The sequence below is a fragment of the Jaculus jaculus genome, chromosome 1 (assembly GCF_020740685.1).
Source record: "Jaculus jaculus isolate mJacJac1 chromosome 1, mJacJac1.mat.Y.cur, whole genome shotgun sequence".
NCBI lineage: Eukaryota > Metazoa > Chordata > Mammalia > Rodentia > Dipodidae > Jaculus > Jaculus jaculus.
Window position 1 is genome coordinate 325,399,245 of NC_059102.1, and position 26,049 is coordinate 325,425,293.

Here is a 26,049-nt window from a genome sequence, read left to right on the forward strand (position 1 = left end):
CTCAGGAGCCTCCAGTGGGTCTGCACCTGGCTCAGCTGACTCTCGCTCACCCGGGAAGTCCCCAGCATGACCTCTGACTCCATGCTTTTTCCTGGCAGCCACCTGGCAGCCTGGCCTCTGGTTGGGGTCAAGTCCAGGGTCAGCGCCTAACTTCCCTGGGGCGTCTCAGCCAGGGCCAGGACCTGTGTCAGGAATATCATATGGGGCCTCGATCCAGGGTTCTCCTCTCTGGTCTCAATACTGAAGCCCTGGTTTGCGGCCTTCTTTCCATCTCAGGCCCCACCAGGGTCAAACCCAGGTGGGAGTGGCCAGGAAGCTGGGCTCCTCTTCTGCATAACAAAGAGTGGGTCTGACCTCCAGCGGGGCATCGGTTCAGCCACTGACAGCCTTTCAATCCACAATCACTTTCCTCTTTTGGCCTCTGGCTAGGGTTGTCAGATTCAGCAAATAAAACGGTGACCCACCAGTGCCATGTGAATTACAGAGGAACAGTGAATAATGTTTTAGTGTAAACCCAAATTATATCCTGTATTTTATCTGGCAGCCCTATGCCTCACTGGCCATCCAATTTTATTTCTCCAGCACAACTCTTTTTATTTTATTTTTTGAGGTAGGGTCTCACTCTAGCCCAGGCTGACCTGGAATTCACTACGTAGTCTTAGGGTGGCTTCGAACTCATGGCGATCCTCCCCAGTGCTGGGATTAAAGGCGTGCGCCACCACGCCCGGCTTCTCCAGCACAGCTCTTGAACCAACTCACATCCAGGTAGTGGAGCCCATGTCTTGAGGAGGACTCAGGAAACTGGAGTGGGGGTGCATGGTCATGCCCCGTCCTGCACGCAGTGAGTCCACTTGGCTCCCTACAAGCTTCACAGGAACACTTGATAGACGGGATAAGTAGCTGAAGGCTTGGAAAGCATTTTGGGGTGAAAACTGGAAGACTTGACTCTGTGAGTACCAATCAACTATGTGAGCTTGGGGAAGTTGCCACATTCCTGAGACTCTACTTCCTTGGCTCAAACATTGGGAAAATAGGGCTGAGAGATGGCTTAGTGGTTAAGACATTTGCCTGCAAAGCCAAAGGATCTGGGTTTGATTCCCCAGGACCCACGTTAGCCAGATGCACAAGGTGGTGCAAGTGTCTGGAGTTTGTTTGCAGTGGCTGGAGGCCCTGGTGGGCCCATTCTCTCCTCTTTCTCTTTCTTTCTCTCTCCCTGTTTCTCTGTCAAATAAATATTGGGAAAATAACCAGGCGTGGTGGCACACACCTTTAATCCCAGCACTGGGGAGGCAGAGGTAGGAGGATTGTCAAGAGTTTGAGGTCACCCTGGGAAAGTGTTATTTCTTTTTCTTTCTTCTTCTTTTTTCTTTTTGGTTTTCTGTGTCTTACCCTAGCTCAGGCTGACCTGCAATTTACTATGTAGTAGTCTCAGGGTGGCTTTGAATTCGCCATCCTCCTACCTCTGCCTCTGAGTGCTGGGATTAAAAGCATGTGACACCCACCATGCCCAGCTCTTTTTCTCGAACTCCCCCCCTTGTATTTTTATGGGCTTTCAAATGTAATTCTCCTACAATAGGAAAGAGGGACTCCTTTCTGGATGTTTCCAGGCTACCTGGCCAAGGGAGGGTCCCTCAGAAGAGAGGGAGATAGTGGCTTTCCCAATCCTGGACTACTACGAAGGCTCATCAGCCCCAGAGGTCCTGGGAGCCCAGGTGTGGAAGACTTGGAGGCAGCACTCTTCCTTTCCCTAGGGAGCCCAAGTGTTGGTGGACAGCTGGTTCCTCCCAGGGGCTGGTTGCAGCCAGGAACAAGGCTCGAAGTGCACATCTGGAGGCTGGCCTCCAGCAGAGAGTAAACCCGTTTCTTCCTCAGGACCCTCCCAATTTGCGTTGGGGATTGAACTCGGGGCCTCACATATGCTAGGCAAGTCCTCTATCACCAAGCCACACCTCAGTCCTGAACTTTGAAATGTAACTGGTCGGGCACCCCATGAACTGACATAAAGGCTCATGACTAACAGACAGCTGTGACCAGCTGTTCTCGGCCCAGACAGTCCTTTGTGCTCTCTTAGACAACCCCTCCTCGGGGCTCAGGGGCCTGTCTGGCTACTGAGATCCCAGGAGGTCCCAGGGGTGTGACCTCTCTCCTCCTTTCCTCCCCACCCCCACCCCAGGACCTACTATAAAGCTGGCCAGCTTCAGCTCTCAGCAGATCCAGCCAGGACCAAGACCCTCCCAGAGCACCTCAAGGACACATCCACCCACACCTTTGGGGGCAGTACCATGCGGCCCCTGTGGCTCTGCTGGGCACTCTGGGTGATGCCTCTGGCCGGCCCTGGGGCAGCTTTGTCTGGAGAGCAGGTCCTGGACAGCCTGTTGAAGCAGCTGCAGCTGGACCAGCCACCCGTCCTGGACGGGGACGCTGCGGAGGGACTGGCCATCCCTGCCCACGTGCGGGCCCAGTACGTGGCCCTGCTGCAACACAGCCACGCTGATCGCTCCCGCGGGAAGAGGTTCAGCCAGAACTTCCGAGGTGAGCCCTGCCCTGCCGCCCCTGGTCCCTGGGGAGGAATGTAGGTCATGCTCACTGGGGTACTGCCCATGGCCATTCGCTTTTTGGGGCATAGAGTGGAAGCCATGGGGCTCCACAGTCTGATGGCAGTGAGGAGGGGGCACAGCCTGCGAAGGTGGCTGGACCTGTGACCTTAGGCTCTGGCTGTGCACTGAGGGTTCTTAGGGCCAAGAGGAGGTGGGCCAGACTGGACCAGCTGGCAAAGCCCAGACACGGAGAAGAAGGGAGCAGAGAAAAGCAGAGCCATGGGGTCTAGAGGGGTTTTGGCAAGGACCTGGAGCCTTCAGAGATCTGGGTAGGGAGGGCAGGCGGGACTTCCTGGGGTCATCGTCTGGAATAGACGCCAGCTGTGTCTTGCCTGTCTCCACGTGGCACGAACACTGGAGTGAATGCCTGGGTGAAGGTGGAGGCAGGTGGGGGTTGTTGGAGAAGGAAGGCTCCAGAACAGTAACAGTGGACGTGTCTATCCAGTTGCTGAGATGCATGGAGCCTGGAAGGTAGGGCAGCCTCTCTCCGGGGGGGGGGGGGGGGGGGGGGCTGGAATTAGGCCTCAGGGGTATAAACAGACCCATATCTGCCTGACTCTTCTGGGTGCCTAGGGCTGGAGGGATGAGCGTGCTGGTTCTAAACAGGCAGCGGAATGAAGGCAGGTGTCGCTGGCCAGTCAAGTGACCACACTGTGATCCCAGAGCTTCAGGAGTTAGGGAACATGTTGGCTGGTGCTTCTGGGGAGTGTAACAACAGCCCGCCGCCTGTTCCAGGGCTCAGTCGCCCTGCCAAAGTTGTTCACGGGCTCCTGGTTGCTATTCCTTTTAGGGACAAGCCACTTAGCAAGAGCCCCCTTACCAGAGAGAGAAAGTTATGTCCGCCTCTCAAGAAAAGCCCAGTTCCACTAGGGACCTCCATTTCCTGGAGTCTTTGTCCATTCTGCCTTGCAACCTTTCCTAAATAAGCTCACATTGCTGTGCCCTCGAACCCTAGCACCTTGCACAGGGTCCCAAAGCTACCACCAAGGGCGGAAGTTGATAATAAACCAGCCCCAACTCCACAGTTTATTTAAGGATTTTAAAACCTGACTACAAATTTATTGTCATTTTGTGTGTGTGTGTGTATTTGTTTGTTTATTTGAGACAGAGAGGCAGATATATAGAGAGAGAATGGGTGTGCCAGGGCCTCCAGCCACTGCAAGCAAACTCCAGACGCATGCGCCACCTTGTGCATCTGGTTTACGTGGGTCCTGGGGAATTGAACCTAGGTCCTTTGGCTTTGCAGGCAAACGCTTTAACTGCTAAGCCATCTCTCCAACACAAATTTTATATTTATTCATGGGTGAGAGGCAGTAATTCTTTCTCACTTGGCCTGTGATTCCTGCCCCCAACTTCACCCAATGGATTCCCCGGGAAATCTTGGTCATTGGCCCTGGTTCCTGCCACCCTGGAGGTCGCCCGGTGTCTTGACTGAGCCTGCCTGTCTGTGTCTCCAGAGGTGGCGGGCAGGTTCCTGGTGTCCGAGGCTTCCACGCATCTGCTGGTGTTCGGCATGGAGCAGCGGCTGCCCCCCAACAGCGAGCTGGTGCAGGCCGTGCTGCGCCTCTTCCAGGAGCCGCTTCCCAGAGCCGCGCTCCGCAGGCACGAGCGGCCCACCCCGCGCAGCGCCCGCGCCCGGGTCACCATCGAGTGGCTTCACTTCCGCGACGACGGCTCCAACCGCACCGCCCTCATCGACTCCAGGTGGGGGTCACGGCGGGACTCGGTGGGCGGGGAGGGGGGCTTTAGGAGAGGAGCAGATGGGGTTGGGGATGACGAGGCGGGCCGGGCCTCCCCGGGCGGGCCCGTGGCGGCCGTGCAGGTCCCCTCCTCTGACGCGTGCGTCTGGGTCTCAGGCTGGTGTCCATCCACGAGAGCGGCTGGAAAGCCTTCGACGTGACCGAGGCCGTGAACTTCTGGCAGCAGCTGAGCCGGCCGCGGCAGCCGCTGCTGCTGCAGGTGTCGGTGCAGCGGGAGCACCTGGGCCCCGGGGCCTCGGGCGCGCACAGGCTGGTGCGCTTCGGGGCGCAGGGGGCGCGGGGCGAGCCTCAGCTGGAGCTGCACACGCTGGACCTCAAGGACTATGGGTAAGTGCTGTGTGTCCAAATGATGAGGACTGGGTTATGGCTCAGTAGATAAGAGTGTCAGTTTAACATGCAAGAAGCCCTGAGTTCACTGTCAGCACCCCATCAACTGGGTGCTAGGTGTGGTGGCATAATCCCTGCATTTGGGAGGTGGAGACAGGAGGATTGGTCAATTTAAGACATATAGCAAGTTTGAGGACAGCCTGAGATACATGAGATTTTGCCCCCCCCAAATTAAATAAAATGCATTAAAAATAGTTAACAGGGCATGCTGGTGTATACCTCTAATCCCAGCACTCAGGAGGCAAGAAGTAGGAGGATCCTTATCAGTTCGAGGCCAGCCTGAGACTACATAGTGAATTCCAAGTCAGCCTGGACTAGAGCAACACTCTACCTCGAAAAACCAAAAAAGAGGGCTGGAGAGATGGCTTAGCGGTTAAGGCAATTAGCCAGATGCACAAGCGGGGGCATGCGTCTGGAGTTCATTTGCATTGGCTGGAGGCCCTGGTGCACCCATTCTCTCTCTCGCTCTCCTTCTTTCTCTGTCAAATAAATAAATAGTCGGGCATGGTGGTGGTGGTGCACACCTTTAATCCTTTAATCGCAGCACTTTGGTAGCAGAGGTAGGAGGATCACCATGAGTTCAAGGCCACCCTGAGACTACATAGTGAATTCCAGGCCAGCCTGGGCTAGAGTGAAACCCTACCTCGAGAAAAAAAAATTTAATATACATACATATATATATATCCAGAAAAGAGAGAGGACAAGAGAAAAAATTAGCCAGGCATGGTGGCACATGCCTTTAATCCTAGCACTTGGGAGGCAGAGGTTGGAGGATCTCTGTGAGTTGAAGGCCAGCCTGAAACCTCAGAATGAGCCCCAGGTCAGACTCGGCTAGAATGAGACCTTTCCTTGAAAACAAACAAAAATGTAAAAATAGAGAACTAAACTTACTTAAAATAAAAAAATAAAATGAAAATCACAACTTGTCAAAATGCATGTGAATGAATGATAACATTTATAGAATTCTTTTTTTTTTTTTTTTTTTTTGGTCCTTAAATATCTATCCCCTATCACAAATATCCAATATCTAGTTCTTCTGTTTATGGTGCTGGGGATCAAACCCAGAGCCTCACCAAATACCAGACAAATGCACTACCAATGAGCCACATGCCCTAGCCCAATACCTTGAGAGATGTTCCTGACCTCAGCTGACCTCTGACCCCTTCTTGTCCCCACAGAGCTCAAGGCAACTGTGACCCTGAGGCAGCTGTGACAGAGGGCACCCGCTGCTGCCGGCAGGAGACCTACCTGGACCTGCAGGGGATGACCTGGGCTGAGAACTGGGTGCTGGAGCCCCCAGGGTTCCTGACCTATGAGTGTGTGGGCAGCTGCCTACAGCCGCCTGAGGCCCTGACCTTCAAGTGGCCGTTTCTGGGGCCCCGACAGTGCATTGCGTCAGAGACAGCCTCGCTGCCCATGATCGTCAGGATGAAGGAGGGAGGCAGGACCAGGGCCCAGGTGGTCAGCCTCCCCAACATGAGGGTGCAGAAGTGCAGCTGTGCCTCGGATGGGGCACTGGTCCCAAGGGGGCTGGAGCCCTAGGCACGTGGCATGGCCACCTAAGGACGTGACTTTTGTGGGTGTCTGAAATGCTCCACGAGGAGAGCTGTGGATGTTGAATCCCCGATGGACTAATGCTCTATACTCTCCTGAGCCCTGGATTTGGGATCTGCTTTCTGAGTCATCATCTCACCCCCTAAATTTCACCTTCAAGGAGTATGACTCTCTGGTCAGCAGGAAACCCCTCTTCAGTGTTCTCTGTCCCTCATGTTGTTCAATGCACTATTTGTTAAGCACTTACATGTGTAAATACTATGAGCTAAGGACAGAATCCCCAACTTGTCATTGTTTTGTCACTGGATCTGGGCTGGACTCCAGCCTCAACCGTAGGTGTAAGTGGATTGTACATGCCCAACCTCAATAATGTACAACCTTTGAAAAACACAAATAAAACATTTCATTCTGTAATTTATTTCTGTATTTTAACCAAAATTGTATAAATGGAGGTAGGAACGGGAATAAAGGAACGACCTGCCTGGAGAACTAAAGAAAGCTTGAGTTAACCAAGAAACCAAGACTTGGTTAAAGTCTTAAGCAATGCAGGAAGCTGAGAGTGAAATTCATTCAGACCCTGGTGTTGATGGTGCCTGTTTCTTAGAATTTGGGGATTACAGGATTAGAATTAGGGTTGGGGAGATGGCTCAGTGGTTAAAAGCATTTGCTTACAAAGCCTGTGGTCCTGGGTTCTATTCTCCAGTACCCAGATAAAGCCAAATGCACAAATGACCTTTGCGTTTGGAGTTTGTTTGCAGTGGCGGAAGGTCCTGCACATCCATGTTCTATCTCTGTTTCTCTCTCTCAAACATATAATTAAATATTCTATTTATTAAATTATTTTAATTTTATTTATTTATTAAAGGGGGGAAGAGGCAGGTAGAGAGAGAGAGAGAGGGAGAATAGGTGTGTCAGGGCCTCCAGCCACTGCAAACGAACTTGATGCATGGGCCACCTTGTGCATATGATGTGGGTCCTGGGGAAGCGAACCTGGTCCTTCAGCTTTGCAGGCAAGTGCCTTATTTGCTAATCCATCTCTCCAGCCCATTTTATTTTATTTGAGAGAGGGGGGGAAGAGACAGAGAGAGAGAGGGAGAGAATGGGCATGCCAGGGAATGTAGCTACTGCACATGAACTCCAGACACATGTGCCACGTTGTGAGTCTAGTTTACATGGGTCTTGGGAATTGAACCTGGGACCTTTGACTTTGCAGGCAAGCGCCTTAACCACTAAGCCATCTATCCAGCTCCTCTTTTTTTCTTTTTTCTTGTTGGTTTTTCGAGGTAGGGTCTCACTGTAGCCCAGGCTAACCTGGAATTCACTATGTAGTCTCAGGGTGGCCTCAAACTCATGGCGATCCTCCTACCTTTGCCTCCCGAGTGCTGGGATTAAAGGCGTGCGCCACTGTACTCGGCTTTTTATTTTTTTCTTTTAGTAGTGGCTCCACTACCCTAATATTACTGGGGCTAACCCCCCCCCCCCCCAGGGCACAGGCATTACCAACTGAGGCAGGAATGAGGACTCAAAGGTGAGGATCAGTCTGAGGCGGTAGAGGGATGTCCTAGGGACCATGTGCAGGGACCTGGGGAGGTCAAGTGTGGGGGCCTTGGCAACAGCAGCAAGCAGAACAGATGGGGTCATGGCCATGCAACGCCAAAACAGACTAGGCAAGAACTCCGGGGCCGAGGAAACCTCTGGTTAACAGCTAGGGCTTGAGGGAGAGAAGACAGAAGTCAGAAAGGACAGAGAACTGAGCGATCTGAGAGACGAAGAAGATATCCCGCCTTCAGACAACAGCAGCTTGGGGCTAGAATCAGGCACAGGGGGTGGGAGGATATTTTTACCTTTAGAGCAGAAGATGAAAGTCCAGGCATGGAAGTGAGGTCAGAGAAGCTGCAAGGCTGTTCCTCGGGGGAATGAGGAGCTGCCTGGCACATGGAAGTTGCTAGCACTCACAAAGACCAGATAGCAAGCTTAGGTCCTACCCTCTTGCGTTATGGATGTGGAAACCTAGACTTGCGGTCCCAATTCCACGCCCTCCCCCTCTTGCACACCCAGCACCGGTGCTGTCCCGGGAGAGCTGACTTGGAAGTGGGGAACTCCTGGCTCCCCGGCCAGGAGATAGCGGGTGCTCAGCGGGCTGGGCTGGAGTGGGCATCCTGGTGGCCCTGGCACCGGGGCGGGACTGGGCTTGGCCTAGGGAGCGCTGGAAATGCTGTGACCGTATTTGGGGCTGATAAGACCCTCGGAACTTCCAAAGTCATGGTTCTCTGCCATGGGCGAGGGTCCCCGTAGCAACGGATGTCCGCGGGCAGGGTTGGGCCCACTGTGCGTCCGTGCGCTCCCCTCCCTCTGGCTCCCTAGGGAGGGAGGCTAGGCGCTGCTCGGGAACTCAACACCGCACAGGGCGCATCACGAACGTCCACCGAGGCTCTACAGCACGAGGATCACCAGAGTCTGGCCCAGCGCTCCCCCAATCCTCCGGTGTCCCCTCACTGTGTATGTGGGGGGGGGGGGTGGGGGAGCACGAGCTGGGCTGCAGAGGAAAAGTTAGCCTGGAGTCGGTCCTCTCCAGCCCCTGGATGCTCGCTCGCTAGCTGGCTTGTAGACCTCGGCGAGGAGCTGGGGGGACGGCCACGAGTGGGCGTGGGGCGGAGGAGCGCCGAGGGGTGATCACGGCCGGGGGAGAGCAGCCTCTCGGGGTGCAGCGGGCGCCGGCGCCGGCGAGGAGGACTCCCAAGTTGGGCAATGCGCGGCCGCAGCTCTGCGCACGCGCAGCAGGCGGCGGAGTTGTTTCACTTTGTAACTTTTAAGTGTTGGCGACGCCGCCCCGACCCGCCCGGCGCGGCCAGACCCCTCCCCCGGCCGCCGCCGCCGCCGCCGCAGGTACAGTGGGAGGGGGTGCGGGGGACGGGACGGGCCCCTTCCGCCTCTCCCCAGGCTGGGGAGGGGGTCCCCGCTGAGGGTCTCGGCTCCCGCGGCCCAGGCCCCGCGCAGGGGCGGCTGCAGCCCGGGAGGTGGGAGCAGAGGCTCCGTGCAGCCCCCCGCCCTGACTCGGTCCGCCTCGCTGCTAACCTTGACCTCCCCGGGTCTCTCTCTCTCTCTTTCTCTCTCTCTCTCTCTCTCTCTTTCTGTCTGGAGTTTGCAGACCGGATCGGATCGGATCCCCCCCCTCCCCTTCGAACCCGGAGGGCAGCCTCGGGGCTCTCCTTTGGTTGTGTGCCCAGCTACGCTAAGGCCAGGGGTCAGCGCTGGGCTGTCTGGGGACACCCCCCCCCCCTGCGGTCCTGGTCGTGACGGCGTCGTGGGGAGAGCGCCTGGGAACTTGGAGAGGGTGGGGGAAGGCAGGGACAGCTGTGAGAGCAGAGAAACCAAATCCGACGGCAGACAACTTAACCCAGACCTGATAAGCATGGCTACCCGAGGCCCCCCGCCCCCGGGTGGGGTGGAGCTTGCTGTCTTTTAGCCTCTCTGATGGTGTCTTCAAAGGGCTGGGAGCATCCTTTCCGCTCGGTTGGGACTCTAAACCCTGTTGAGGGTTTGGGGTGAAGCTGGGACTGTTGCTGCTAACCTAAGCCTGTGTGACACAGAAGGATGTGAAGAGGTGTGCGGGGGGAGCCATCTGCTGGGGGCTGTGACAACATGTCACCCACTCACTGGGGAGAAGTAAAGACGTGTTCTTTCTTTCTATCTTTATTTATTTTTTATTTGAGAAAGAGACAGACACCAGGGCCTCTAGCCACTGCAAAGGAACTCCAACCGCATGTGCCGCCGGCTTGTGTGAGACCTGGAGAATCGAACCTGGGTTCACAGGCAAGCGCCTTAATGGCTGAGCCATCTCTCCAGGTCGGGTCCTGCTCTAGCCCAGGCTGACCTGAAATTCACTATGTAGTTTCTGGGTGGCCTTGAACTCATGGCAATCTTCCTACTTCTGTTTCCCTAGTGCTAAGATTAAAGGTGTGTGCAAGAGGTCTCATTCTTTTTTCTTTTTCTCTTTCTTTCTTTCTTTCTTTCTTTTTTTCAAGGTAGGGTCTCACTCTAGCTCAGGCTGACCTGGAATTCACTCTATATTCTCAGACTGGCCTTGAAATCACGGTGATCCTCCTACCTCTGCCTCCTGCGTGTTGGGATTAAAGGGAGGGAGGTGTCATTTCTTAGTGGGGGGGGGGGCTTATTTACTACAACCTATCCACATTGTCTTCCTGTCTTCTTCCTATGATATCTTCATGTCTTAAGTTGACTGAGAACAGAATCCAAAGCCTCCTTGTCTGCTTTGTTCAATTTTGAGACAAGAGCCTCTCCTGATTGTTGGTCCTGCTTGAACAAGGGTGACGTCAAGTGGGGTTCTGCCATGACGTTTCCCATTAGCTGGGGTGCTGGCGTGTGACTTAAGATGGAAACAAATGCCTCCCGAGTACTCACTAGGTCTGGGCTAAGACTTTGCAGACACTGTTGGGGTGTATTCCTCCTAACAAGAGCTGTTGGAGGGAGGGAAACAGAAACATCATCCCTATTTTATGAAGAAGTTTGAACGGAGGCCCAGAGTGGATAATCCAAGCTGTGTGGCGGGGAGGTCCCACAGTGCCAGAGCCTGCTCATGGAACCACGGAGCCATGGCCTCCCTCTTCGGCTGTTCGGTTCCTGAAGGTCTGAAGAGGTGAACAGTTGTCCGGGTCCCTGGGCCCTGCTTGGTGGTCTATAGCAGTGTGTATTTTCTTCACAGCCTTGTTCTGTACCTGGAAGTGCTGTCTGTATGTAGACTTTCTATCATCTAACTGAACCTGAAAGATTTAGCAATGATAAAAAGGACTCTGGATTTGTCTGGGGCCTTCTTGCCTGAAGAGTCAACCCTGCACACGCACTTCTAGAAGCCTGGTGTTGGAAAGAGGCATGGAGATTGTCAAATTAGCAGCAGGGGCTGGTCAACCAGATTAATTAACGGATTAGTCGTTGGCATTTCTTTTGCATTTGTTTTTGTTGTTGGTTCTTTTAAATTTTTATTTTATTTGAGAGAGAGAGGGGGCACACACCAGGGTCTTCAGCCACTGCCAACGAACTCCAGATTTATGAACCACCTAGTGCATCTGGCTTATGTGGGTTCTGAGGAATCAAACCTGAGTTCTTTTGCTTAGCAAGCAAGTGCCCTTAACTGCTAAGCCATCTCCAGCCCAGTGTTTTGTTTTGTTTTGTTTTTGTTTTTCGAGGTAAGGTTTCACTCTCGCCCAGGCTGACCTGGAATTCACTATGGAGTCTCAGGGTGGCCTCGAACTCACGGCGATCCTCCTACCTCTGCCTCCCGAGTGCTGGGATTAAAGGCGTGCACCACCATGCCCAGCCATTTTTTTTTAAATTTTTATTTATTTATTTGGCAGAGAAAGAGGGGGAGGGAGGGAGAGAGAGAGAGAGAGAATGGGCACGCCAGGGCCTCCATCCACTCCAGATGCATGTGTCCCCTTGTACACCTGGCTAATGTGGGTCCTGGGGAGTCAAACCTGGGTCCTTTGGTCTTGCAGGCAAACGTCTTAATCACTAAAGCCATCCCTCCAGCCCCCCAGTTTTTTTTTTGAGGTGGGGGTCTCACTCTAGCTCAGGCTGACTTGGAATTCACTATGTAGTCTCAGGCTGGCCTCGAACTCACAGCAGTCCTCCTACCTTGGCCTCACAAGTGCAGGGATTAAAGGCGTGCTCCGCCGTGACCTGCAGCAGTCACTTGTTCAGTTGAGGCCTGCTGTTGGATTCAGCCCTGTGCAATGAGCCACAGCCACACGTTTGTGTGTTCATGGTCTGGACTTTGGGTGGAAGTCTGGAGGTCACCTGGTGCTCACTGTGATTCCCGGGCCTCAGCAGTGATTCTTGGCTTTTCCACTCTGGAGAACTGGGTAGTGTGAGATGATGAAGGAAGGACCAGGCTTCGGCGTGCAGTTATGCACCGAATGTGGGATGACGGCGGTGCCAAGGGAATGCAGCTAGGCAGGGCCCCCGTGGCCATAGTGTCTAGTTGCCTTTATTTGAAAAATATTTGTCTATTTATTGTGTGTGAACAAGCATGGGCCTCTAGCCACTACACATGAACTCCGGGTACATGTGCCGTTTTGTGCGTCTGGCTCTAGGTGGGTACTAGGGAATTGACCCTAGCAAGCAAGTACCCTTAACGGTTGAACCATCTCCCCTGCTCACCTTTTTTAAATTTTAAATTTTTTATTTTAGTTTAGTTTTTGGTTTTTCCGAGGTAGGGTCTCACTCTAGCTCAGGTTGCCCTGAAATTCATTCTGTAGTCTCAGGGTGGCCTCGAACTTGCAGCGATCCTCCTACCTCTGTCTCCCAGGTGCTGGGATTAAAGACATGTGCCACCATGCCCAGCCCCCTGCCTTTTTTCTTTCTTTCTTTTCCTTTGTTTTTTTCAAAGTAGGGTTTCGCTGTAGCCCAGGCTAACCTGGAATTCACTATATAGTCTCAGGGTGACTTTGAACTCATGGCGATCCTCTTACCTCTGCCTCCTGAGCACCACCATGCCCAGCTCACTATCATTTTTTTTAAAAAAATTAATTATTTATTTTCAAGCAGAGGGAGATAGAAGAGAGACAGAGAGAATGGGTGCACTAGGGCCCCCAGCCACTACAAACAAACTCCAGATGCATGCGCCCCTGTGTATCTGGCTTTCCGTGGATGCTGGGGAATTGAACCTGGGTGGTTAGGCTCTGCAGACAAACTCCTTAACTGCTGAGCCATCTCTCCAGCCCACCTTAATGTTTTCACTTTTTAAAAAATTTTGTAGTGTTGCAGTTGCAACCCAGGTCATGGCCCTGCTAGGCAGGTGCTCTGCTGCTGAGCCACACCCTAGTCAGGTGTTCCTTTGGCTCCCTTGACATCCCACAGCCGCCTCACTCTTCTCAGGGGCTGTCCTGCGGTGGGTGTGCTGCCCTGTCTGAGCTTGCCCATTCTGGAAGACAAAAGAAAGGCTGGCTCAGGCTCACTGAATGTCCTGCAGCGGGGAAGTTTCAGTAGGGTCTGGCTTCATGCATCCTGTGGGTGGAGACAGGTTCCCCTCACAGGAAGGTCTGAGTAATACTGTGGGCCTCCAGGGCTGGCCTCATCAAGGGGGTCAGGCTGGACAAATCAACTGGCTGAGGAGGCTCTGAGACTGGGCCTGACCACCAGCCCAAGCTGAGCTCCCTCAGGTCTTTTTAAAAATATATATTTATTTATTTGCAAGGAGAGAGAAAGAGAGAGAACTTGAGAGGAAATGGGCATGCCAGGGCCTCTTGCCACTACAGACAAACTTCAAATACATGTACTACTTTTTTTTTTCTTTGAGGAAGGATCTCACTCTAACCCAGGCTGACCTGGAATTCATTCTGTATTCTCAGGGTGGCCTTGAACTCACAGCAGTCTTCTTACCTCTGGCTCCCTAGTGCTGGGATTAAAGGTGTGTGCCACCATGCCTGGCTCACATGTGCCACTTTGTGTAGCTGGCTGTACGTGAGTACTGGGGACTCGAAACCCGGACCATCAGGCTTTGCTAGCAAGTGCCTTTAATCACTAAGCCATTTCTCCAGCCCTCCCTTAGTTCTTCTCAAACTTTGTAAGTCCATCTGGTACAGCTGGGGCTGTTGGGGACAAGGAGCCATAGGTACCCTCCTGTCATCAAGGTCACTCTGCTTCTCCAAGACCCTGGCACTCGGCGACTTTGGTGAGCCACAACAGTATGCTTACCACCACCATAGCCACCTCCCTTCCCAGAAACAATGCTCCCTCTGTGAGCCATTGAGGAGGATGTTTATCTCTCTGTCTTTCTTTCTTTTTTTCTCTCTTTTTTTTTTTCATTTTCCAAGCCTTCCTTGTTTACTCTCCAAATTCTCTTTCCCCTCATGCTAGCCCTTGGGGGACCAGACCTTGGTGTGCAGTCACAGTCTTTAGGGTCTGCGTGAAGCCCTCAGCTGGGGTCCCGTTCTTTGGGGAGAGGACCATAGCCTTGGCTCCAGCAGGGCCTTGCGCCACTGGGCAAGAGAGGCAAAGCCGGAGCAGCAGGGGCATCTGGAGAAGGGCAGCGCAGCAGTGGAGCCCTGGCAGGTGGGGATTTGGCTCTGAGAGTCGCAGGGTGGCTGGGGGGGGGGGGAGGGGGAGCCAGGCTAGGAGGGAGCCTACTGGGCAAAACAGAAGCCCCTTTATGGGCATGTGGAATAAGAGATGTTTTTTGTTGTTGTTGTTATTGTTGTTTGTTTTTATTTTTGGGTTTTCAAGGTAGAGTCTTGCTCTAGTCCAGGCTGACCTGGAATTCACTATGGAGTCTCAGGGTGGCCTCGAACTCACAGCGCTCCTCCTACCTCTGCCTCCCGAGTGCTGGGATTAAAGGCGTGCGCCACCACGCCCAGTGGGAGATGCTTTATTAAGTAGGTGTGAGCACAGGAGAGGGGCTTCCATTCTGAACCCCTAAACTGGAAGAGGCTGTACCCCTTGCTCCTATGTGGCACTGGGGTTATCTGTGTTGTCCCTTCGGACAGTCTGTAAAGGCTGGTGTTGCAGATGCTGGTCACAGTTGTAAGGCCAGCCCAGCAGGAAATGACAGACCTGGCTCCCTGGATCTGGGGAGGTGCCAAGGGCTTCTCCAACTGAAGACCTTTCCAGCAGCTGCCCAAAGTCTTTCTTCCCCACAGTTTCTGGTAAGTGTTGGGATAAGAAAGCCTTGGAGAGTCAGGCTGGGGTGTTCCAGTGTACTGGGGACCCTGGGTGGTTAGTTAATTTTTCTAATTCCTTTTCTGGTTTTTGTTTTCCTCCCTCTGCCTCTTCCCTGTTTTTTTTTTTTTTTTTTTTTTTTTTTTTTTTTTTTTTTAGACAGCGGCAGTGCCAGGGGACAGCTGTTGGAGATTTCCATTAGTTTTGCCAAAGGGGCCCAGAGCCTTGGGAGGTGCCAGCACTCAGCCTGGAGCTGTGTAGCCAACACCAGCCTTGAGTTCGGGCTCTTCCTGCATCCACCTCCCGAGTGCTGGGCTCACTGGTGTGCCCCACCACACCCAGCTCTTCTGGGTGGGGTTTAAAGGAGAGAAACCAGGAACATCTGCTGGGGGAGGTGGCTCTCATGATTCTCATCGTTGCCACCAATTTACGGCTCCGGCATTATACTCCCCCACCCCCAGTCACCCCACTATCTTTTCTTTTCTTTTTTTTCTTTTTTTTTTTTTTTTGGTTTTTTGAGGTAGGGTCTCACTCTAGCCCAGAATTATAGACCAAGAATAATAGACCGAGAATTCAGTATGTAGTCTCAGGGTGGCCTCGAACTCATGGCGATCCTCCTACCTCTGCCTCCCAAGTTCTGGGATTAAAGGTGTCACCCCACTATTTTACAGGGATGAGAAAGTAACCCGTGCTCTTGGGCTTCTCCTCACCCCACTGTTTTTCCCGCACCTCCCATCTCTTCTCTTGCTCTCTGTTGTCCCCAACATAGCCGTTCCAGGAGTCAGAATTGGGATCACCCCCACACACACCTAAAAACACCCACCAACACCTCAAGAAGTTCAGGCATCTGTCTGGCCTCTCCATTCCTTCTCTTCTTGTCGGGGAGACCTTTGTCCCTGAAGCAGGTAGACAAAGCAGATTTTGCAGAAAGTCCCCCTGGGAATTCTAGTTTCTTAGATCTGGGTAGGTGGGAACCTAAGGAAGGGGGTGCTGACACATCTGCTGACTCTCCAGCTGAGGACTTGTGTGAAAAGCAGGCCAGAGGGCTGGAGAGATGGCTTAGCAGTTAAGCGCTTGCCTGTGAAGCCTAAGGACCCCGGTTCGAGGCTCGGTTCCCCAGGTCCCATGTTAGCCAGATGCACAAGGGGGCGCACGTGTCTGGAGTTCGTTTGCAGAGGCTGGAAGCCCTGGCGCGCCCATTCTCCTCTCCCTCTATCTGTCTTTCTCTCTGTGTCTGTCACTCTCAAATAAATAAATAAATAAATAAATAAAATTTCAAAAAAGCAGGCCAGAACCCAGGCAGTCAAGGGAGAAGTCAGCCTCAGTGCCTGGTGACAGACTGGAGATTTCCATTAGCTCTGCCAGGGGAGCCTGGAGTCTGGAGAGGAGTTAGCAACGCAGCCTGCAGCCCGCAGCCTGCATCTGCTTTGGGACACTGAGACTTCTGTTGGAGGGAAGGCACCCAGCTATGAGTGAAGGGAGAGGATGAAGTTGGGGGCCCCCCCAGGCCCAGAGCCCCAGATTTCTCTCTGGCTACGCCCTCTCACACCTTCCATCTCTCAGCCCGTCACCACGTGATTGCAGCCTGGGCGTGAAGAGACCAGAGCTGGGAGTCAGGAAGCTGGGTGATAGGGTTAGTCCTGCCGTACCCCGCTTCTCGGTCTGGGAAGTATCTGAACCTTGAGGCCCAGTGTGTGGCGTTCTGAACACAACAGTTAGTAGCGTTTCCCAGCTGTTTCTTTCTCAAGTGCTGCCACTTGCCATTTCCTCTCCCTTTCCTTGGTGGCCCTTTGCCATCTCTTCTGGGTGCTCTGGGTGCTCCTGCTGCAGTTATTTTCCTGGCACTAACGAAGGAGACAACAGGAACTTCGGACACCTCTTCAGCCACCTTTGTCCCAACTTTCATCCCAGCACTGGATCCCTAGGGCTCCTTCCACTGGGATCGTCTCCCTGCTCTGCGTGACTCCCACAGTGGCGTTCATATGAACTCCACCAAACAGGGATCTTGCGGCCAGCTGTCTCTCAGGCTGTGCTGCTCGCTTCCTGGGTCCCAGCACCCCGTGGAGGGGATACCTTTGGCTGCACCAGCACTGGCTAGGGAAACTAGGAGAGTTTTCACTTTGACCACCTGCCTTGTTTTGTTCCATAGGGAGGGCAGGCGTGATGACCAGATCCCCATTCCTGGAACTGTGGTCACCCAAGGCCGTGTCCATCCGTGAGCATCTGGGTCTTGGGGATAAGCCCAATGAATCCTACTGCTACAACTCAGCCAAAAATAGCACTGTGCTCCAGGGGGTCACCTTTGGTGGTATCCCCACTGTTCTGCTCATAGACGTCAGCTGTTTTCTGGTAAGATTCAGTTGTGTGTGTGTTTTTAAATATTTTATTATTTATTTATTTATTTTTGGTTTTTCGAGGTAGGGTTTCACTCTAGCCCGGGCTGACCTGGAACTCACTATGTAGTCTCAGGGTGGCCTTGAACTCATGGTGATCCTCCTACCTCTGCCTCCTGAGTGCTGGGATTAAAGGCATGTGCCACCATGCCCAGCTATTTATTTATTTATTTGATGGGGGGGGGGGACAGATAGAGAGAGGCCGATAGAGAGTATGGCCTCCAGCCACTGCAAATGAACTCCAGATGCATGCGCCACCTTATGCATCTGGCTTATGTGGGTTCTGGGGAATTGAGCCTTGGTCTTTAGGCTTCACAGGCAAGCACCCTTAACTGCTAAAGCCATCTGTCCAGCCCAGATTCAGTTTTAATTCTCCCCTTCCCGAAGCCTCTCTGGGAAATTCAAGCGAGGAGTCAGACACACCTCCCTGCGTTGCCCTTTGGCCCTGGGCATGTGACATCTTGATTTCTGAAGTTTGGAGAAACTGAAGAGGTTCCTCTCGGCTGTGGGTAGGGCTTCGCATATGTCAGTGTGATCTTGACTCAGATTGCTGAGCCAGCAGCCTGTCTTTCCTTTTCTGGCCCTAGGGAAGGGTGAGCCTGGAAATGAGCTATGTGGGCCAGGGTTAGAACAAGTAAGTATACCTCCCAGACTGAGATCCCTCAGGTTGCCTGGGGCTTTAGAGGACCAGAAGCTGAGTCTCAGAACTGATCCTTGTGGTGGCCTTTCTTTAATAACCTTCTGCTCACAAAGATTCCCTCTGTCTGAAAACAGTCTTTACGTAACTTTCCATGCAGTGACTCAACAATGTTTGTCTTTCTTTCTTTCTTTTTTAATCTCCTACCTTAGTCTCTGGAGTGCTGGGATTAAAGGCCACCACTCCTGGCAAGGTGTTTTCTTTTTAAATTTATTTTTTAATATTTGAGAGAGAAAGAGAGGCAGAGAGAGAAAGAGAGAAGAGAATGTGTGTGTCAGGGCCTCTAGCTACCGCAAATGCTACCTTGTACATCTGGCTTTACATGGGTACTGGGGAATCAAACCTGGGTCCTTAGGCTTTGCAAGCAAATGGCTTAACCACTAAGCCATCTCTCCAGCCCTGTTTTTTTTAAATTTAAATTTTTATTTACTTTCAAAAGAGTCAGCAAGCCAGCAAGTGAGACACAGAGAGAGAATGAATAAATGAATGGATGCGTCAGGGCCTCCATCCATTGTAAACAGACTCCAGATGTATGTGCCACTTTGTATATTTGGTCCTGAGTGGGCGCTGGGCCAAATAGGCTTTGCAGGTAAGCGCCTTAACTGCTGAGCTATCTCTCCAGCCCCCTGGCAATGTGTTTTTGGATTCTGCAGATGGAACCCAGGTCCTTGTACATGCTGGGCGTGCACTGCATTGTTGAACAACCCTCTAGCCTGGCTAGTAGAGATTGATTGGGGTTAGCTTGCACTATCTTTTCACAAACATCTGCACAACAGCAGTTCCCTCAATGCCAGCTTCTAACATATAGCAGAGACCATGGAGTAGATGTGGGGGTGGAATTAACACCCTTGTACTGCCTGGGGCTGCAAGCTAGGTTCTGTGGGGAACCTGGGAGGAGCGTTGGGGCAGTCAGAAGGCCTTAAACGTGCGGGAAGGAGGGCATTCCCCTCTTGCTATCAAGGGTTACATCAGACTACAGCAAGGTCTCCGTTGTTTCCCTTGAGATTCGCTGTAGTATCACTCATCTGGGCCATGTGGAAACCTGTTCATTACCAGCTTGGCATTCTGGAAAAGGGCTTTTCATCTGCACATTAGGCCTTGGCCAAGGCTGATTCTTGAGCTCCTGGTCCAAGCTATCCCCCTGCCTCAGCTACCCAAGTAGGAGGGATGACAGGCTTATACGCTTGTGATGGGCCTTATGGGATTGAACCCTGGGCTTCGCACATATTGAGCACATCCTCTACCACTGAGCTGTGTCTCACGCTCCTGAGTGTGGGTTTTTCTTGTGTAAGAACATGTGGGGGCCATGTTAGAGCCACAGGGCCCTTAAGGATCTAGGTATGGGGGAGATGTCCACACACTAAACAGACAAGCCAGAGATGGCAGACAGAGGGAGACCACCTACTTAGGGGCTTGTGCTTATCCTACGATGTGCTGACTTATCTGCCTTTGCAAACACATCACTCACTTCCGGACTCACCTTGATAAAATCCCATAAGAAATTCAGGGCCTCAGAATTCCTCTGACAGAAACAATACACACCTTTAAAATCCCAGTCTCTGGGCTGGGATGGGGCTGGGATGGAGGAGAGTGCTTGCCTCGTATGTTCTAAGTGTTGGCCTCCCTGCCTAGCACTGAACGAATGAATGAACCAACCCATCGTTTCTGACCAAAGCAGGAGAACTTGTGCTTGTTGAGTAGCCTTTGTCCTCTTCCTGAATCTTGTTTATTTTATTTTAATTTTAATTTTTTAAAGTTTATTTATTTATTTGAAAGAGCAAGAGAGACAGAGAGAGAGAGAGAGAGAGACAGAGAGAATGGGTGCACCAGGGCCTCCAGCCACTGCAAACGAACTCCAGATGCGTGCGCCACCTGGCTTATGTGGGTCCTGGGGAATCAAACCTGGGTCATTTGGCTTTGCAGGCAAATGCATTAACTGCTAAGCCATCCCTCCAGCCCATAAGAAAGTGTTTATTCGAGTACTGGAGAATTGAACCTGGGCTGTCAAGCACCTTTGTTGCTGAGCTATCTCCCCAGCTCCGGGCTCACATTTTGAAGCAGAAGAGAGGGAGTTCCTTAAAGGACTTGGCTACTCATACCTGGGGTGATGAAGAGTAAGATTTCAGCAGCCTTCCGTCAGCTCCGTTTTATTCAAGGAAATCTCTTATTTTGATGATATCAGAATATTATTAAGTGTTCATTTGATAGGATTGTTAGGAGACATGCCCTATATTTTGAAGAAACTTATCGCAGATTCTATTTTAACATCAAAGTGATTATTTTGCATCAAGTCATAAATGGTAGAAATTATATCTTTTCCAACTACTTAATAGTTTGGTTTTAAGGTCATGTATCTGCTTAAAAATCATATAGCTTTTCAAAATGACTTCAAGGAGTTAGTGAGAAAAAATGTAATGTGTGTTCCTCCAAAGAAGAATGCTATATTCCTAATACCTCACACAGTATTAAATGCATGACCAGAATTGTTAAATTATTAAAATAAACAGAGATGTGTGGAGTGAAAAAAAAAAGTGTTTATTTTTTTTTATTTTTTAAGCTTGTTCTCCCAGAGTCTTGGAAGGGAGGAATCCTATCCAGGGACCCCGCTATAGCGGCAAGCATGGTGGAGGTAAAGGGTGTGAGGGGACAGGCAGACCGCTCAGATATTTGGAGCTAACATACTCAGAGGGGTCTTAGTTTCCCCTAGGTGCTGCTGGTGGCACATAGGCCTGCTCATGCCTCCCAGCTCCCGGAAGCTAAGCTAGAGCACAGCCCAGTGGAAGGTCTTTATGGGACTCACTCTGCGCGTGTTCTCTGTGGGGTCCACAGGCTTGCCTTCAGGAGAAACAAACGTAAAGAAGCTTATCATTTCTGGGCCTTGGGTCTAGAAGTAAAAGTGAGATCCGGGCATGGTGGCACATGCCTTTAATCCCAGCACTTGGGAGGCAGAGGTAGTGGAGCACCAAGATTGAGGTGGCTGGAGAGATGGCCCAGTGGTTAAGGTGTTTGCCTGCAAAGTCTAATGACCCAGGTTTGATTCCCCAATACCCATGTAAAGCCAGATGCACAATGCGTCTGGAGTTCATTTGCAGTGGCTAGAGGCCTTGGCATGCCCATTACCCGCCCCCCACCGTCTCTCTTTGTGCTTGCAAACAAATGAATAAAAAATATTTGAGAGGCAGGCGTGGAGGTGCACACCTTTAACCCCGGCACTCAGGAGGCAGAGGTAGGAGGATTGCCATGAGGCCACTCTGAGACTTTGTAGTGAATTCCAAGTCAGCTTGGGCTTGAGCAAGACCCTACCTCGAAACACAAAAACAAAAAACAAAAACAAAAACAAGCTGGGCGTGGTGGCGCACGCCTTTAATCCCAGCACTTGGGAGGCAGAGGTAGGAGGATTGCCGTGAGTTCGAGGCCACCCTGAGACTACATAGTGAATTGCAGGTAAGCCTGAGCCAGAGTGAGACCCTACCTCGGAAAAAAAAACAAAACAAACAAAAAAAAAAACATTGAAAGCTAGGTGCTCACTTGTAGTCCCACCTATCAGGGAGCCGAGGCACCAGGATCATGTGAACTCAGGAGCTTCAGGCCACCTTGAGTAACTTAGTGAGACTGTCTCTAAAACCAGTGTAAATGTAAATACAAGAGGGGTTCCTGGGCTCTCTGAGGCCAGATGTTACCTTCCCACTTGGCATCTGTAGCAGTCAGGCTGATGTGCTTGACCAGGAGAGGCTGTGGCCAAGTTTGGCAGTGTGACAACTTTGGTGATATGGGCACAGGAAATGCTATAAGGGAAGGAGATAAGCAAAGCCCATGGCCATTGAACTGTGTGGCCTCGCTGGGTCTGCATTATTTTCCCTAGCGCTGTCCAATGTCTGTCTATGTATATATATGTGTGTGTGTGTGTGTGTGTGTGTGTTTGAGAGAGAAAGACAGAAAGAATGGGCATGCCAGGGCCTCTAGCCACTGCAAATGAACTCCAGATACATGCGCCACTTTGTACATCTGGCTTTATATGGGTACTGGAAAATTGAACCTGTGTCTTTTGGCTTTGCTGGAAAGTACCTTAACTGCTAAGCCATCTCTCAAGTCCTCTTCTTTTTAAAAAAAAATTATTTATTTGAGAGTGACAGACAGAAAAAGAGGCACACAGAGAGAGAAAAGAGAGAGAGAATGGGCACACCAGGGCCAGTAGCCACTGCAAACAAACTCTAGATGCATGTGCCACCTTGTGCATCTGGCTTATGTGGGTATTAGGGAATTGAGCATCATTGAACCAGGGTCCTGAGGCTTCACAGGCAAGTGCTTAACCACTAAACCATCTCTCCAGCTGCCTCTTTTTTTTTTGATGAGTCAGGGTCTCATTTTACTCATTTTATCTAGTCCAGGCTGACCTGGAATTCACTATGTAGTCTCAAGGTGGCCTTGAGCCTAAGGTGATCCTCCTACATCAGCCTCTGAGTACTGGGATTAAAGGTGTAAGCCACCATTCTTGGCCCAACGGTGTACTTTGACTTAGTTTCTTTCTTTTCTTTTCTTTTGCTTTTAGTTTTTAATCTTGGTGTTTTCCATCATAAGAAGAAGATTCTGGGATTATGGCCGCATTGCCCTGGTGTCAGATGCCAGCAGGTAAGGAGGGCTGTTTCGTTGGAATGTGAGCATGTCTGAGCATTTGCCTGGGCATGGCGTGTGTGCGTGGATCTGTGTGTATATAGACATGCATGTGCGTTTGTGTGCGCGCATATATATAATTGCTGGAGTGGGCTGAGGCTAGACCCGTGCAGAGGCTTGTCCTGTCTGCTTGTCACCACAAAACTGTTCTCATAGGAGCTCAAGGCCCACTCTCTCCTGAGGCTTTGGTTTCAGCTTTGGAGGATGCTCATAGCTTTGGGGGCTTTTGTCTTCAGCTGAGGAGGGTACCATTTTCTTTGGAGGGTACCATTTTCTTTTTCTCCTTGGATTTCCCTGAGCTCGTCGTCTTTGAAGTGAATTAACCTGGGCAGTGGTTGGGTGAGCTGGATCAGGCAGGGCGGCAACTATGGAGAAGGAAGCTGCCTGCCTTCCTGGTTAGAACCAGCTCTGAGTGAGGCTGAAACAAAACGCCCGCTCCCCGGCCAAGCCTCAGGCCTCAGCTCCACCCTGGGCAGGGACAGCTCTGTGCGCTCTACCTGAGGATGCAGGTGAACTCTAGAACTGGACTTTCTGGCTTCCGTTGGCTGTGCCACACCTCTGAGCTTGGTCAGATGTGGCCCTGTGAATTGAGACCCAGAGCCTTCTCTCAAGTTCGGACACATCTCTCCATGCTGACTGGGGACTGTCAGAGCGTGTCTCCTGGGGCAGCAAAGGGGTATTTATAACCTCGTTCTTCTCCTCCACACCACCACCCTGACACCTCCAGAAGCTGAGGTGATGACCTTAGGACATCTAAATCCTTGTCAGGGCAGATAGCCCCAAGAGCGGCTAAGCTATATAATAGAATCTGTGGGGACCAGGGACTCCTACAGTCTTCCTGTTGTATGATCCGGGTCAAATCCCCAAAGTGATTGTGATCTCTTTCCTATCCTCTTTCACAGTGTGACTGGGAAGGTCAGTGTCTGTATCAATATTTTGAAAATCTTATATTGTTTGTACTATTAGAAGTGGGGTGAGCTGGGCATGGTGGCAAACGCCTTTAATCCCAGCACTCGGGAGGCAGAGGTAGGAGGATCACTGTGAGTTCGAGGCTACCCTGAGACTACATAGTGAATTCCAGGGCAACCTGGGCTACAGTGAGACCCTACCTTGAATATCCAAAAAAAAAAAAAAAGAAGTGGAATGGTGAAGCCAGAAGTAGGGGACGAGGCAAACATTCACATATTATATTCTTATGAGAGATTCAGAAGAAAGAACTTGATTAAATACCACAATATGCCAAGTGTGGAGGTATACACCTTTAATCCCCAGCACTTGGGAGACAGAAGTAGGCGGATCACTACGAGGCCAGCCTGAGAGTATAGAGTGCGTTTGAGGTCAGCCTGGGCTAGAATGAGACCCTACCTTGAAATAACCAAAATAAGTAAATAAATAGAGGTTTTAAAAATATGCCACAATATAAAATTTCCCAATTCATCAACTCAGAGATGAGAACTTGAACATTTCCTGATCTTTGGATTGGGATACAGCTTGTATATGCTAAGACAGTGTCTCCCTGTGCAGCCCAGATTGGCCTGCAACTTGGGATCCTCCTTCCTTAGGCCCCAGGTGAGCGATAGATCACTCCTGTGCCTGGCATGGGGTGCATCTTTTTTTGAAAATATTTTTTATTTTTATTTATTTATTTGACAGAGAAAGATTGAGAGACACACACACACAGAGAGAAAGAATGGGCACGCCAGGGCTTCCAGCCACTACAAACAAACTCCAGATGCATGTGCTCCCCTGTGCATTTGGGTAACATGGGTCCTGGGGAATTGAACCAGAGTCCTTTGGCTTTGCAGGCAAACACCTTAACTGCTAAGCCATCCTCCAGCCCTTTTTTTTTTTTCATTTTTGAGGTAGAGTCTCACTCTAGCCCAGGCTGACCTGGAATTCACTATGTAGTCTCAGGGTGGCCTTGAACTCACGACGATCTCCCAGGTGCTGGGATGACCGGTGTGTATCACTGCAGCTGGCTCTGAGTGCGTTTTAAGGTGGGCCCATTCCAATGGTAGGCCTTACAAGCAGTCTTACCCTTCCTTGCTCCTCCCTGGGTTAGGAGTGTGAAATGTGTGCACGTACTGCCCTCTGTGCGTGTGGCGGCTATTTCTGTCTGTCTCAAGAAAGGAGCCCAGAGTCCTTGTCACTGAGGCCACCATGGTAGAGGACAATGTAGTCTTTCAAATTTACTTGCTGCACCAGGAAATCCATTGTAAATAGACATCACTTTGAAGTCCCTGTAGGTAGGCCCCGTGCAGTGCTGATTTTGGAGGGTGCAAACAGGGATGGCCCCCGGGTTCCCTGTCCCTGCTATTTATCCCTCACAGTACGGGGTGTTCTGCCATGTGGATTTTATGAGCATGGCCTCCATTTGTATTTTGTTGATTTATTTTTATTTATTTATTTTTTAATTTTTATTAACATTTTCCATGATTATAAAATAAATCCAATGGTAATTCCCTCCCTCCCCACCCCCACACTTTCCCATTTGAAACTCCATTCTCCATCATATTGATTTATTTTTTAAAGTATTTTATTATTTATTTATTTATTTGACAGAGAGGGAGGGAGAGAGAGAGAGAATGGGCGCGCCAGGACCTCCAGCCACTGCAAACAAACTCCAGATGCATGTGCCCCCTTGTGCATCTGGCTAACATGGGTCCTGGGGAATCGAACCTGTGTCCTTTGGCTTTGCAGGCAAACGCCTTAACCACTAAGCCATCCCTCCAGCCCTCCATTTGTATTTTCATTTTGCATGTGAATGTGTATGATGTGCTTGCATGTGTACACATGTTCGTATGGATGGATGCATGTACACTGGCACGTGTGTATGCGTGTGCTTTTCGAGACCAGAGTGTGGTGCTGAGGGTTTCCTTGATCGCTTCTCACTTCACTTACTGACACAGGGTTTCTCACTTGAACCCACAGCTTGCCCGTCTGACCAATCTAGCTAGCCAGCGTACCCTGGGGATCCCCTGTCTCTGCCTCCTGGGTGTTGGGATTATAGATGGGCAGCCACGCTCACCCAGCTTCATGGGGGTGCTGGGGAGCCAACTCTGGTCCTCATGCTTATGCAGTGAGTGCTTTATCCACTGTGCCAGCTGCCTACCCCATCTAGGCTCTTTTATTTCTTTTTCTTTTATTTACGTATTTGCACAGAGAGAATGGGCACGCCAGGGCCTCTAGCCATTGCAAACGAACTCCAGATGCATGCGCCCCCTTGTGCATCTGGCTTACGTGGGTACTGTGGTATTGAACCTGGGACCTTTGGCTTCACAGGCAAGTGCCTTAACTACTAAGCAATCTCTCCAGCC

At 51.3% G+C, this 26,049-nt stretch overlaps 2 protein-coding genes across 4 annotated transcripts in view; both read left to right on the forward strand.

Moving 5' to 3' along the window:
* Positions 1–2,282: 2,282 nt before the first annotated feature.
* LOC101603863 (left-right determination factor 1-like) lies at positions 2,283–6,286 on the forward strand. Of its 2 annotated transcripts, XM_045141820.1 has the most exons (5): positions 2,283–2,532; positions 4,055–4,097; positions 4,200–4,301; positions 4,454–4,684; positions 5,923–6,286. In XM_045141820.1, exons 1-5 carry the CDS (start codon positions 2,283–2,285, stop codon positions 6,284–6,286), a joined length of 990 nt encoding a protein of 329 aa, XP_044997755.1. The 2 variants fall into 2 exon arrangements, with proteins under 2 accessions (XP_044997755.1, XP_044997754.1); XM_045141819.1 differs by having other exon boundaries at positions 4,055–4,301.
* Positions 6,287–9,139: 2,853 nt separating this feature from the next.
* Tmem63a (transmembrane protein 63A) overlaps positions 9,140–26,049 on the forward strand; it is a 49,813-nt gene continuing 32,903 nt past the window's right edge. Inside the window, exons 1-3 of one of the 2 annotated variants that reach the window (XM_045140024.1) lie at positions 9,140–9,184; positions 17,121–17,320; positions 22,611–22,690. In XM_045140024.1, coding sequence (XP_044995959.1) covers positions 17,135–17,320; positions 22,611–22,690 — 266 coding nt within the window. In that variant the 5' untranslated portion in view covers positions 9,140–9,184; positions 17,121–17,134. Of the gene's footprint in view, positions 9,185–14,861; positions 14,959–17,120; positions 17,321–22,610; positions 22,691–26,049 lie in introns of those variants that run through there. The other variant, XM_045140026.1, reaches the window with a different exon arrangement.